Source organism: Pongo abelii, chromosome 9, assembly GCF_028885655.2.
Source record: "Pongo abelii isolate AG06213 chromosome 9, NHGRI_mPonAbe1-v2.0_pri, whole genome shotgun sequence".
Taxonomy (NCBI): Eukaryota; Metazoa; Chordata; class Mammalia; order Primates; family Hominidae; genus Pongo; species Pongo abelii.
Window position 1 is genome coordinate 114,640,508 of NC_071994.2, and position 15,156 is coordinate 114,655,663.

Sequence of the window (15,156 nt, forward strand, 5' to 3'; positions counted from 1 at the left end):
TCCCTAATATGGTCATTTTTTGTTTCATGGGCCTCTCAACCTTAAATTCATTTTTATTTTAGAGAGAATAAAGGCGCTCCTCTGAGCTCTCGCCCACCACATGCCCAGTCGCTGCGTCATCGGTGTGTGTTGACCCAGTGGTACCTGTCCACCCGGTGCACAGCAGGCCTGTAACATTTAGGGTGTTTCTGTGAGCCATGGTAAGTGTTTCCCAGGAGGCCAACACGGCCGTCCATCACATTCTTTTTGCGGGGGATTTGTAACCAAGATTGAAAGGGCTGTTTCAAGTTTTCAACCTGGAAAAAAAAAAGTAAAAAGATCTCTAATAAGCTAGCTGTAAGGACTAAATATGAACCCATAATTCAAAAGTCAGGCACTTCAAAATCATAGGGAGCACAAATGAATAGAATTGAAAGTGCATAACCATCTTTGAAAAAATTTCTAGCACTTGGCGAGAACATAAGTCACTTTATACTGTACCTTTTTAAAAAGTTAATTAATTCAACTGAAAACCTTTTAATACACTTATTCAAGTTAATGTTTATTCTTGAATTGTCCTTCTTCCATCCCTACCTCACCACTGCCAGCCCAATCCAAAACTGCATGTTCATGATCTCTGGGGCCACAGCCTAGACATCTTCATTTTAAACACCTAAGATGATGGATACAGATGTTTTACAGAGCACACTTTGAAAAGACATTGCTGTAAAAGAATATAGCTGATGACAGGTCTGATCCCCAAATGGAAGAAGACCTTTCTAAAAATAAAAATAGAATTCAGGGCAAATACCGTAAATCCTCACTCAACAACTTTGATAGGTTCTTGGAAACTAATTTTAAGCTAAATGACATATAGCAGGTCTTTGAATAACATAGTTTGGTTATAACACTGAGGAAAAAAAGGCTTGGTCATACATCGTTTTACTTAAAGTTACTGTTTCCGAGAAACTATCAATGACACATATAGTTTAAAAAACTAGGGATAAAACATTTGCCAGAAATATGACAAGGGGTTAAAATCGTTCTGGCATATAAAGAACCTACAATAATACATTAGAACTTCAAATAATGAATGGGTGAATGAGAGAAAATTTGTAGGACAGCAGGTGCTAAAACATTTGGGCACATGGAAATTTTTAATGTTTAATTTCACTAATACTGTATTACATATGCATATCATGTTAATCAAATTATCTGTTTTTAAATGAGAACAGCCAATTCTAGAAAAAAATGGCAAAGTGGGCACTTTTACATACAGCTGGTGAGACTACAAATATATAAAACTTTCTATATGGTGTTTCAGCTGCATATTAAAAAACAGTAAAATGTTCATACTCAGTGACCCAGTAGTTCTGTGCTTGAGAATCAAATCTCAAGAAACAACCTAAAATTCAGGCATCACTATATGAGTTACCAGCTTTTTAAAAACTATTACAACCATGTGGAAACAGCCTAGAATATCTGCCAATAATAAGTTACAAGGGAGGCAAATGATATTAAAATTTTAATTGCTTTAACACTTAATACATAGGTGATTAAGAGAACATACCAACAAATATATATATATAGTGTTAACAAATTCTCTCTAGATCAGTGTTTTTCAAATTGTGGGTCATGAAATCAGTTTAGATGCTTGAAATCAAATGAATTTAATTAGAAGTATTGGGAGCATTGGGAGCATTGCTCCTAGTAAAGATAAGTACTGTTTCATGAAACTTTTTAAATGAAAATATACATATCTTTGAATGGGTTATGGTTTAAAAAGAAGAAAAAAATAGTTGAGAAAAACTGCTCTAGTGGCAGAATTTATAGGTCTTTGACCTTTCCTAAATCCAAATTTTCTATAAATGCCATGGTATTTTCAATTGACAAAAAAAAAAGCCCACCAATCTTAATCTTTGATTCTGTAGGAATTTAAGTGGAAGGAAACCTGTGTGTCTTCAAATACTGTATGAAGAAATAGGACAATAAAAGATTATGTGGATCCTAAAAGCTCAGCCAGGTGTAGGGAATACATTATGCAGTGAAGGAGACAGAAAAAGTTTTGCCAAAATATGAAGATTCTGGCTTTTAAAAATGTACAGTTTTGTTCCTTCCATGACTTTTTGCTTCTTTGTTTTCATAATGAGTGCATTCTTTTTAGAATTAGATAGAAAAAAAGTATAGAAAAGAACTGGAACACGCTTGACCTGATAAATACTCTTCGGATTGCTGACTTTAGGAATGACACGAGGTTCCTTGCTACAACTTTCTTCATCGCAGGAAGTGCCAGAGGGATCATCTGATGAGGCTCTACTAACTGCGTAACTGATTTGTTGATATAGTTCCCATTCCTCCCAACTGCCTTTAAAAGAAGCAACTGTAAATGGATGGTTTTTCTCACCATACCTAAGTAGGAAAAGAAATTTAAGTACTAATTAGGAATTCAACTTCCTACAAGATCTCCAATCTTTCCTGGAGACAATATGCTAACTTATTTTAAAAGAAATTGCCTTAAAAAGTTGAAGGACATTTTGACCTTCACCTACTACACTGTTATAAATGATATTCTATAAGAGCTATTTTGGTTAATTGTTCAGAAAAAAACAAAGACTAGTTTCTTTTGATTCAGTTAATGAACTGAATTGTCCCATGGTAGATAACTCTTCTTCCTTTCTGATATTGTGTATAATACTTATCTGTTATCAATCTACAGTTTGTAAGAGATACTGTTACCAATCTATAGTTTGTAATAAGGTGCAGTGATTAAAGCCACATTTCAAATATTTTGCAAAATCATTGTGCTTTCCACCTCACCCACTTTGAATAGAAGTCTGCATTGTCTAACAGAAGTTTGCATCTAAAATCTTAACCAAGAAGTATCCCTGCTGCCAACTCAAGGCTTTGGTGCATCATCTTTCGTGAAGGTATGTAAAGTTGTCTAACTTAAGGTTTCCAGGTATCACACAGCACACAAACTATGAGATTACTCACCTACAGCATACTTCAAAGGGATCTACCCATATGGTCATCTCCTTCGGAAGTCCCAGGTGAGAAAAATCTACATTACTTTCCACACATGCCCTTTCTAGAATGGGATCTTTATTCTGATTGTTGTTTATCCTGATGCACCTTTTTAAAAAGCGAAGGGAAATGAAGACATGATGACAGACACTTTAGCAGAAGAATCACATTATGCACATACTGTTCCAATACACATAGCTCCCACCTCATCCCCACCTTCCCCTCAGCCTCCTCCACCCTCCACTCTTACAAGACATCATCAACTTTTGATACAGTGGCTCAGAATGTATGTTGCATCACTAAGTCACAAAATTAGTTATCTTTCATGGCAAACACAAGTTAGAAATTGTCTAATCTACCTCACATAAGGGGCTTTGCTCTGTTGTTTCCAGCCACAGTGTCATCTACTATGTCTCCTCCTTTCAATTCCACGTTCAAACAAATGAACTCGAGCCCATAAAACTTTCGTTACTTATATGCAGAAAACAAGATCACTCCATTTTCCTAGGAGCTGGCTGGCTGCTTGGTGATTGCTTCCCTTTGCCATCCCACATACTAGTTCTCACCTGAAGGCTTGCCCTTTAGAAGGGCAATCAGAGTGCCAGTGACTTCTGTATGTTTCAAACAAGATCGTCATCAGCTTTTCTGCAAAGTCTTCTATTTGCTGTTTACTTAGTTTATCATGTTTTTTCACCAATCTTGTGACAAAGAAAACTGTTGTTGCAATTTCATCTCTCATGATTCAAGAAAAATAGATAAGGAGGTCTGAATCATTAAAAGGAAGCAAGAAGAAATAGAAAGAAATGTTTAACTTATTATCAATATTTAACTGCCATTTGGAAATTTTACATACCTTAAAGTTAAAACTGAGAAAATTTGCTAGAAAGAAGTCCTTAGTAAACTAGATAAGTACATGAACACTATCAATCAACGTAACAGCCAAGAACAGCAATTCCTCAAATAGCCCAGTTTTAAAGGTTTTCAAAGGAAAAAAAAAGTCTTTTTAAAATTTTAAAGCACTTTAGTAACAAATGAAACATCACTACAACTTTAAAAAGATCCTGATATGGGACAGTAATTACCTCAAGCATCACTTTTTAAAGATATATTAACAAAGAGCAAAACATTTCAGGAGAGAGTAATTCCAAAATGTGGGTCACAAGTTGCATGCTTTAAGAGTAATCAAACATATTATACTTGCCAACAAAAGCTCTTTAGCCCCCAAGAAAAGTGGGTGAGAGTTAGAAGACCAACCGCACTATCCCTTATGTTGCCAACTCTCACCCACACCTGTTCGTGAGTTTGAGGCTGAAGTTTATATAAGCCTGGGCCCTAAAGGCTGATAGGTGTTTCACCTTACACAGGTGCTGCCTATTGAAATGATCATATAGCTTTTTCATATGCCAATCTGGTCTCCATCCGACTGCTCCTTGGCATAAGTGGAGTGGGTTCTCTATTTGAAGTGTTTAAAATTTTCAAACTGGATCTGTATTTTCTATTTTGCTATTATAATCTTCTCTTTGATAACACAGAGTGAGAATCAAGTGTTCTCCTTCCACACCCTAATATTGTACATTCCAATGATGTCATCTCTAACTTAGCTGACAACATATTAAGGAATTTTGCCTTAGATTTCTTACAAAACTTGTTAAGACAACTTTGAGCAGTCATTATGTTGACTACACATTTTTTACTAAAGTGTTTATTTGTAGGATAAGCGGAAGAGATCTGAGTTTATCTCACCTCACCAGTTCTCAAAGGGTGGGTCAGTGACCATGTGATCTGGACTCACTGTGTTTCTTGTTAAAAATTCAGATTCTTGGCCGGGCGCAGTGGCTCATGCCTATAATCCCAACACTTTGGAAGGCCGAGGCAGGTAGATCACCTGAGGTCAGGAGTTCGAGATCAGCCTGGCCAACATGGTGAAACCCCGTCTCTACTAAAAATACAAAAATTATCCAGGCATGGTGGCATGTACCTGTAGTCCCAGCTACTCAGGAGGCTGAGGCAGGACAATTGCTTGAACCCAGGAGGCGGAGGATGCAGTGAGCCAAGATCACACCACTGCACTCCAGACTAGGTGACAGAGCAAGACTCCATCTCAAAAAATAAAATAAAAATAAATTTAAAAATTCAGATTCTTGGACCTTATTTCAGATCTGCTGAAGCAACTCTTCTCAAGGTAAGGCCTGGCAATCAGTATTTAGGCCTGGCAATCAGTATAAGGCCTGGCAATCCCCAGGTGATTCTAATACCCACTAAGCGTTAAGAAGCACCACACCTGACATATGTTAAGTCTTTAACTCTCAGGATTAGTGATCATTCAGTTTCTTCATTAGTGAAAAGGAATTCACTGTCTTACAAGGAAGTCCATTTCATTTCTAAAAAGCTCCAAATAACAGCCAGACCTTCTTTTCTGTGTGGAGCCAAATCTACCTCTGATTTTCCTGTATGTGCAGCCTAGTTTTTCCTTCTGGAACTACACCAATCGTGTCTAATGTTCCACCACATGATGACATTCCAAATACTAGCTACTCAGCCTCCCTCAGCCTTCTCTTTGTGGAGCCTAAATAGTCTCAGCTTTTTAAGAGTTTTTCCTACAGACGCAGCTCACCATGCTGGGTACTCACATCACAATGAGTATCAGGTGTGTGAGTAATCCTCTTTTTCCAGCTCGCACACAATGCTCCAGGTGTGCTCCACCCCTAAAGACTAGCATGAGACTGTTGCTTCCCTCCCTCTGAATACTGTATTCCAGAACACAACCTCAGGTGGCTTTTACCTTGTTGGCAGTGGCATCACACCACAGACTCACATTGAACTTGCAAGTACTCTTTTTCATTAATGCTACCATTTTGTCATATCTTTCCATTCCTGCACAATACAAAGTTTAAAAATATGGGCATTAAGATCGGATAGACTTGGGTGTGAATTGCAACTTTAGGACTCACCATCTGTGTAACCTTGGGCAACTTAATTTTCTGCCTGTGAAATGGGAGGTACAATAGTGAACTCATAAGGTTGTAATTAAGATTATACTAGATAACATTAAAGCACTTGTTCTTGAGCTGGGCAGAGGGCCTCATGCCTGAAATGAAAACACTTTAGTCCCAGGCGAAAGGATCACTTGAGGTCAGGAGTGTGAGGCTGGCCTGGGCAACTCAGTAAGACCCCTGTCTCTACAAAAATTTTAAAAGTCAGCTTGGTGTGGCATGTACCTGTAGCCCTAGCTACTCGAAAGGCTGAAGTGGGAAGATCACTTGAGCCCAGAAGTTTTAGGCTGCAGTAAGCTATGAGCTATGATTGTGTCACTGCACTCCAGCCTGGGCAACAGAGCAAAGACCCTGTCTCAAAAACATAAAAAAAAAACCTTTCACTAGTGATGAACTGAGATGAAATACATATATTAGGTAGTGTGCTGGCTATTGTAATGTCTTTGATGCTTGAGAAGTATAAGAAATGTAAGTATAAGGATTGTCAAAGTTGGTTAAGGATACAAAAATAGATAGAAGAAATTAGTTCTAGTATTCTAGTATAGTAGAGAAAAGGATACAAAAATAGATAGAAGAAATTAGTTCTAGTTATTCTAGTACAGTAGAGAAATTATAGGTAACAATTGTATATTTCAAAATAGCTAGAAGATTTGTAATGTTCTCAACATAAAGAAAAGATAAATGTTTGAGGTAATGGATATCCCAATTACCTTATTTGATCATTATATATTGTATACAAGTATTAAAATATTACATGTACCCCCAAAGTACATACAACTATTATATATCAATTTTTAAAAATTGTTTAAAAGGACAATGAAATCGATGGCTGAGCATCTTGATATCTAAGAATATGATTTAAGATTTAATTAAGATTAATTTAATTCAATTTAGTAAATATTTAAACATCTACTATGTACCCAGAACATATTAAAATAAACAAACATGAAAGTAGGACCTTAATAATCTTCCAACTCCATAGTATCTTGTTTGTTTCAACTGTCCATGATGTAGTTGTCATTCCTCTTCCTCAGTGGCTGGAGTACCTAAACTGTTTCACTTTGGAATCACCTGAAGATCTTTTAAAAATACCAATGTCTGCCTCCTATCCCTTACCCCAGAGATTTTTTTTTTCAATAGAGATGGGGTCTCCCTATGTTGCCCAGGCTGGTCTTGAACTCCTGGGCTCAAGGAACCCTCCTGCCTTGGCCTCTCAAAGTGCTAGGATTAGAGGTGTGAACCACCACCCCTGGCCAAGACATTCTGACTTAATTGGTATAGAGTGAAATCTGCACATCAGGATTTTTAAAAGTTCCCCAAGCGATTCTGATGTGCAGCAAAAGTGGAAATCATTAAGATAGATACCGCCTTTGGTTCTGTTTATATGCTGGATTACATTTATTGATTTGCGTATATTGAACCAGCCTTGCATCCCAGGGATGAAGCCCACTTGATCATGGTGGATAAGCTTTTTGCTGTGCTGCTGGATTCGGTTTGCCAGTATTTTATTGAGGATTTTTGCATCAATGTTCATCAAGGATACTGCCCAAGGTAATTTATAGATTCAATGCCATCCCCATCAAGCTACCAATGACTTTCTTCACAGAATTGGAAAAAACTACTTTAAAGTTCATATGGAACCAAAAAAGAGCCCGCATCACCAAGTCAATCCTAAGCCAAAAGAACAAAGCTGGAGGCATCACGCTACCTGACTTCAAACTATACTACAAGGCTACAGTAACCAAAACACCATGGTACTGGTACCAAAACAGAGATATAGACCAATGGAACAGAACAGAGCCCTCAGAAATAACGCCGCATATCTACAACTATCTGATCTTTGACAAACCTGAGAAAAACAAGCAATGGGGAAAGGATTCCCTATTTAATAAATGGTGCTGGGAAAACTGGCTAGCCATATGGAGAAAGCTGAAACTGGATCCCTTCCTTACACCTTATACAAAAATTAATTCAAGATGGATTAAAGACTTAAACGTTAGACCTAAAACCATAAAAACCCTAGAAGAAAACCTAGGCTTTACCATTCAGGACATAGGCATGGACAAGGACTTCATGTCTAAAACACCAAAAGCAATGGCAACAAAAGCCAAAATTGACAAATGGGATCTAATTAAACTAAAGAGCTTCTGCACAGCAAAAGAAACTACCATCAGAGTGAACAGGCAACCTACAAAATGGGAGAAAATTTTCGCAAACTACTTATCTGACAAAGGGCTAATATCCAGAATCTACAATGAATTCAAACAAATTTGCAAGAAAAAAACAAAAACCCCATCAAAAAGTGGGCAAAGGACATGAACAGACACTTCTCAAAAGAAGACATTTATGCAGCCGAAAAACACATGAAAAAATGCTCACCATCACTGGTCATCAGAGAAATGCAAATCAAAACCACAATGAGATACCATCTCACACCAGTTAGAATGGCAATCATTAAAAAGTCAGGAAACAACAGGTGCTGGAAAGGATGTGGAGAAATAGGAATACTTTTACACTGTTGGTGGGACTGTAAACTAGTTCAACCATTGTGGAAGTCAGTGTGGCGATTCCTCAGGGATCTAGAACTAGAAATACCATTTGACCCAGCCATCCCATTACTGGGTATATACCCAAAGGACTATAAATCATGCTGCTATAAAGACACATGCACATGTACGTTTATTGCAGCACTATTCACAATAGCAAAGACTTGGAACCAACCCAAATGTCCAACAATGATAGACTGGATTAAGAAAATGTGGCACATATACACCATGGAATACTATGCGGCCATAAAAAATGATGAGTTCATGTCCTTTGTAGGGACATGGATGAAATTAAATCATCATTCTCAGTAAACTATCGCAAGAACAAAAAACCAAACACTGCATATTCTCACTCATAGGTGGGAACTGAACAATGAGAACACATGGACACAGGAAGGGGAACATCACACTCTGGGGACTGTTGTGGGGTGGGGGGAGGGGGGAGGGATAGCTTTAGGAGATATACCTAATGCTAAATGACGAATTAATGGGTGCAGCACACCAGCATGGCACATGTATACATATGTAACTAACCTGCACATTGTGCACATGTACTCTAAAACTTAAAGTATAATAATAATAAAATAAAAGAAAAAAGAAAAAAAAAGATAGATACCGCCTTAGCTGTGAAGAAGATTTTAAGCTTATTTTACACTTTTGATTGCTTAGTAATGCCTTAAGTTTAACAGATTATTAGGACAAATTTGCATCGTTTATTCTCATATTTTCTAGCCATTTGCTAGGGTAACTTTTGCAAAGATTATTTTTTAAAATTTATGTTACAAGGGACAAAGCTGAAAATTAGGGTAACTCCTTGTATACTGCTGAAATTTTGCTTCTGAACTAAAGGCAACAGATGCATTAACAAACAGAAAAATGTTTTTCTTTTCAAATGGTCAGTTTGCATTTACAATAATAGAATGGTGCCAGGTGTTTTTATAATTCTTTCATTACTTCATCTTCCCGATGACAAACTGTTCCCTTGCACTTTGAGTTGGTGAAGTACATTAATGAGGTTTTGAACCCTCTCCTAGCATTATTTTCTGCAACAGGCCCAGGCAGGCCTTGAAAGTTATGAATAGAACAGTAGAATAACAATGTACTTAGATTTCAGGAAAGAACAATCAAATAAAAAGTAAACATCATGCAAGATTTCCTTCCATTACTTGTTTATGACTTGAAACACCTTATTTAAATCACCTCCTTTACATTAATGACAACTACACCTTCTGTTTTAATTAACACTCACTTAGTGACTATTTACTGACCACCTACTTCACAGACACTAAGTATTAGTGGGCCTGGGGGTAAAAACAAAATTCAAATTTCCTTTCAAGAGGCTTTTTATCTAGAGAGGGAAACCAAATATATACACAAGTGACTACTTGGATGTAAAGTTTGGGAAATGAAATACTCAAAATTTATCCCAAGTTTCAAACACTAGTAACCAAGAGATTAATGTTATCATTGAAAGAATGAAGTTCAGTGGAAGAGTCAGTATAAAACAAACGGTGATTCATTCAGATTGAGGTATACTGAGCTTTCAATGGCAATTAAATACCCAAGTAGTAATGTCCACTGACAAGATGTTAGAATTTAGCAGAAAAACCAATCTGGTCTGGCCTAAGCCAATCCCAGAGCTAAGTAGAAGAGAAAATTACTGCTGAAATTTGAACAACTCTCCCACTATCCTTGTGTCATGTCTAAAATTCTCATTATAAGACATTTGTTCCCTTGCTTAAAACCTTGTCTTTCAAGGATATCTTTTTGAAAATGTCCAATGAGCTATCCATAGTAGAGCAACAGGATGGTGTTCTATTTGGGTGAGGGGATTATGTCTGAGTGAAGAACCACAGAAAACAAGAAATAAGAGGTTCTGGCCATTTGGAGTGAGGATGAAAAACAGAAAGGCAGTGAAGCAACACAGACATATTTTATTTCTTATTATGCCTGTAACAGAGAATCAAATGGTATAAAACATGAATATGACTGACATGACCTTGTACAAGTAATAGTTTCTAGAATTGCATTCTTCATTTTAAAATGAGGAAATTCAACTTGATGGCTAAGGAATAGTCAAGCCCCAAAGTTCATCGATGAAGGTAAAACTCGAAAATCTGGTTCTACATTTGTCTTCTTGGTTTTAGCTAAACTTCACTTATAAAATGAAAATATTTATGCTTATAAAAGTTTAAAAATAGACAAAGTAATTTTAAAATATCATCTGAATTGAATATTAAATTTGCTGGACTTGTGATGTAATAACCAGTCTTATCATAACCCCATTTCATTTCTTTAGCTTCCCTCCCTAAACTACAAGTTATATCCCTAGGCTCACCCATCCATTCACAAATACATGTTATTGCCAAAGAGGGGAAAGGTATAGATGTTTTAGCAAAAGTCCACTTCTGACAGAAAGTATTTTTTTAACAACAGCAAGCAAGTAGCACTATTTTATAAAACAATGAACTGATTCTGTAACCCACACATAAACTCAGTTCCATTATGGTCAAGCCACATAAAAGGAAGTTACATTAATTGCTGAAACAAAATTGCATTTCCCAAAACATTATCTAATAAAATTCTACAGCCATACAATGTTGATTTGAACTCAAAAGAAATTAGTTTTAGTGTAGCCTGATCAAAGTAAAATTCCTTTACCAATAATACTATGCAAGTGTTTTATCTGCCACAAGCTTCTTCCTAATTTGTATTTTCTATCTGCATTATTGAGCATTCACAATGTAAGTGGCACTGTTCGAAAGACCACAAAAAATACATACATATATAACATTTCAAGTTAGAAACCAAGATAACTCTTATTCAACATAGTACTGGAAGTCCTGGCCAGAGCTATCAGGCAAGAGAAAAAAATAAAAGGCATCTGAATTGGAAAAGCAGAAGTCAAATTATCTCCGTTCACTGACAATATGATTGTATACCTAGAAAACCCTAAAGATTCCTCTAGAAGACTCCTTGGCCTGATTAACAAGTTCAGTAAAGTCTCAGGATACAAAATCAATGTACGAAAATCAGTAGCATTTCTATAAACAGTAACATTGAAGCTGAGAATCAAATTAAGAATTCAATCCCACTTAGGATAGCCACAAAAAAGAGCAAAATACCTCAGAATACATTTAACCAAGGAGGTGAAAGATCTCTACAAGGAGAACTACAAAACACTGATGAAAGAAATTGTAGATGACACAAATAAATGGAAAAACATTCCATGCTATGAATTGGAATAATTAATATGGTTAAAATAACCATATTACCCAAGCAATCTACAGATTCAATGCAATCCCTATCAAATTACCAACCTTGTTTTTCACAGAATCAGGAAAAACAATCCTAAAGTTCATATGGAACCAAAAAAAGCCCAAATAGCCAAGGAACTCCCAAGCAAAAAGAACAGAGTCAGAGGCATTATATTGCCTGACTTCAAATTATACTACAAGGCTATAGTAACTAAAATTGCATGGTACTGGTACAAAAATAAACCCAGAGATTAATGGTACAGTACGGGGTTCTCTAACCTAGAAATAAAGCTACATACATACAACCAGTTGATCTTCAATTAAAGTCAACAAAAATAAACAATAGGAAATAGACACCCTATTCAATAAATGATGCTGGAAAAACTGGCTAGCCATATGCAGAAGACTGAAACTAATTCCCCATCTCTTAACATATACAGAATTAACTATAGATGGATTAAAGACCTAAATGTAAAACTATAAAAACTGAAACTATAAAAATCCTAAAAGAAAACCTAGGAAAACTCCTTATGGACATTGGCTTAGGCAAATAATTTATGATGAAGATTCCAAACACAAATGCAATAAAAAACGAAGATAGAGAAATAGGACATAAACTAAAAGTTTCTGCACGGCAAAACAAATAATCAATAGGATAAAAAGACAACTCACAAAATGGGAGAAAATATTTACAAATTATACCTCCAACAAAGAATTAGTATTCAGAATCTACAAGAAATTCAAACAACTCAACAAACATAAACCAATTGAAAATGGGGCAAAGAACATGAACAGACATTTCTCAAAAGAAGAAATACAAACAGCTAACAAACATGAAAAAATGCTCAACATCACTAATCATCAGAGAAATGCAAATTAAAACCACATTGAGATACCATCTCACTCCAGTCAGAATGGCTTTTATTAAAAAGTCAAAAAACAACAGATGTTGGTGTGTATGCAGAGAAAAGGGAATACTCACACTGTTGGTGGGAATGTAAATTAATTCAACCTCTATGGAAAACAGTATAGAGATATCTCAAATAACTAAAAATAGAACTATCATTCGACCCAGCAATCCCACTACTGGGTATCTACCCAAAGGAAAAGAAATCATTATATCAAAAAGATACTTGTACTTGTGTGTTTATTGCAGCACCATTTACAATTAGAGCAAAGTCATGGAATCCACCTACATGTCTAACAACTGTTGACTGGATAAAGAAAATATGGTGTATATATACACCATGGAATACTACACAATCATAAAAGAAGAATGAAATCATGTCCTTTGCAGCAACATGGATGGAGCTGGAGGCCATTACCCAAAGTCAACTAACCCAGAAGTAGAAAATAAAATATTACATGTTCTCACTTGTAAGTGGGAGCTAAAGAAATGGTACATGTGGAAATGAAAATAGAGAAAATAGACTCTGGGGACTCCAAAGCGGGGTGGGGAAGGTTGAAAAATTACCTACTGGATACAATGCCTAATATTGGGGTGATGAGTACAGCAGAAGCCCAACACCCAAAATTATGCATGTGATACCCATGTTAACAAACAAGAATATGTACCCCTTAAAAAAAGAAACCAAGATAACTCACTAAAAATAATTCAGAGTGTAAGAAAATGTTCCTATGTACAACACTCTATACTAATATAATAAATATGTGTATATGTATCAGCACTCTATACCATTATAATAAAATGCTGAATTCAAAATACAATTAGAATATAGAATAATACTCTCTTATTAATGGAACTTACTAATTTTAGAGTGACTATATTAGTGTCAAAGTGATTAGAGAAGAGAAAGGATCAGGAGGAACTAAAGGTACTAGGGAAGATTTTACCCAGGAAGTAGAATTTGAGCTTGAGATTTCAACAAACTACAGAGGAGCTAAGAGCAGGAAGGACAATGTGAACTTTACAAAATGTAAGCATGATGAAATCCTTGAGATATATTCTATGAATATAGAGGAAATAAAGATAACAAATGAGGATTATGTAAATTTTTTAACTAAATATAAGTTTCCCTCTTCAAAAAAAAAAAGCTTAAGTGCCAAATGAGGACAGTGGAAATAAAAACAAGAATAAGTAGACACAGAGTGATGTTTAAGAGGATGGCATGAAGTATTTTCATTCTTGTAAATCAATTAATTAACAGGATAATCAGTCTGTTTTCTCCTTTTGGCTTAATAGAGTTACAGAATACACCCTAGAGCTCTTAAGAAGGAGAAAGTTTATTAACTTTCTTCAACTGTGCAGACTACTAACTAGCTTATTGAAACCTTAAAATTACTTTTATAAACCTGAAAATCTACCTGAGGGTTTTTGTTTTTTGTTTTTTTGTTCTTTATTTATTTTTTATTTTTTATTTTTTTAAGAGAGATGACAGAGGCCAATCAGTAGTGGGACAAGGCCAGGAAAGTTCATCTGTTTAGTTCTAGCCTAGAGAAGATCATTGATCCTTCATTGACTCAATGAATAAAGCCCTGGACAAAAAAATCTGGTAGAGCCAATCCAATCATCTGCTGCCTATGGCTAATTCTCTACTGACCAAACCTTGGTGATGTGGTGGTGCCAATGCAGCAGATTCTCTTGAATTCGTAAGCGTATGAATTTTAAAACAGCTTGGTTTTTGTGAGAGTCCTCTCTTCTGCTTCCTGTGGGCTAACCCTTCCCAAGATTTACTTCCTCCTGCCATCCCCTAAAGAGGAGAGGGATCCTCTCAGATTTGATCCTGAGCCTTCTGTTTTCCTCATTTTATTCTCTATTCGAGGTTAATACATTACCATCATCACCTACTCTGGCGTCCTTGATAGCAGGGACTGGTAGGTCAATGAAGAATCAGCCAGCAGACCTTTCTTGGAGAACTCCTCGTGACTTCAACTATCAAGAGGATAAAAGAGCTTCAATCTCTTTTCAGTTCTGGCCTCCTACCAGAGTTCTAACTCCACATATCTAACTCCACCACAATATTCTTCTATGACCTAAAACTAAACATGCCTACACCTAAAATCACAATTATTCTCTGACTACATTTTCCCCCTCAACACCTCTACTTGTCATCGAAGTCTCGAAGTTAATCTTATTCTGTTTGTTCACTTGAACCAGTTACCAACCAAGTCATGCAAAGTTTCCTTCACAAAGTTTCTCTCTTCATCCCGTGTTTTCTACATCACCTCATGCTGAAATTTACTAATCTCCTAAGTGGTCTTTCAGTCTCCTCTGTCTCTCCCTCTTCTAATCTATGCTACTTTATGAATCCTTATAAAACAACCCATTGTATACATCTGGGGCTCCTCGAGCAGAATAATGAAATTGAAACTCCCTGGGCTTTTTTTTTTTTTTTT

The 15,156-nt window shown here is 36.1% G+C and overlaps 1 protein-coding gene across 14 annotated transcripts in view; it reads right to left on the reverse strand.

Annotated features, from left to right (window-relative positions):
* The window catches only part of BTG4 (BTG anti-proliferation factor 4), a 58,698-nt gene that overhangs the window by 37,173 nt on the left and 6,369 nt on the right, over positions 1-15,156 (reverse strand). For 5 of the 14 annotated variants that reach the window (XM_054525045.2, XM_054525049.1, XM_009247049.2 and 2 more), the window contains 5 exons: positions 14,609-14,692; positions 3,570-3,768; positions 2,974-3,111; positions 2,190-2,388; positions 145-296 (listed from right to left, as the gene is read on the reverse strand). In XM_054525045.2, the coding sequence (XP_054381020.1) occupies positions 145-296; positions 2,190-2,388; positions 2,974-3,111; positions 3,570-3,742 (662 nt within the window). In that variant the 5' untranslated portion in view covers positions 3,743-3,768; positions 14,609-14,692. Of the gene's footprint in view, positions 1-35; positions 297-2,189; positions 2,389-2,973; positions 3,112-3,569; positions 3,769-14,595; positions 14,693-15,156 lie in introns of those variants that run through there. The other 9 variants (XM_054525047.2, XM_054525040.1, XM_054525048.1 and 6 more) reach the window with 3 other exon arrangements.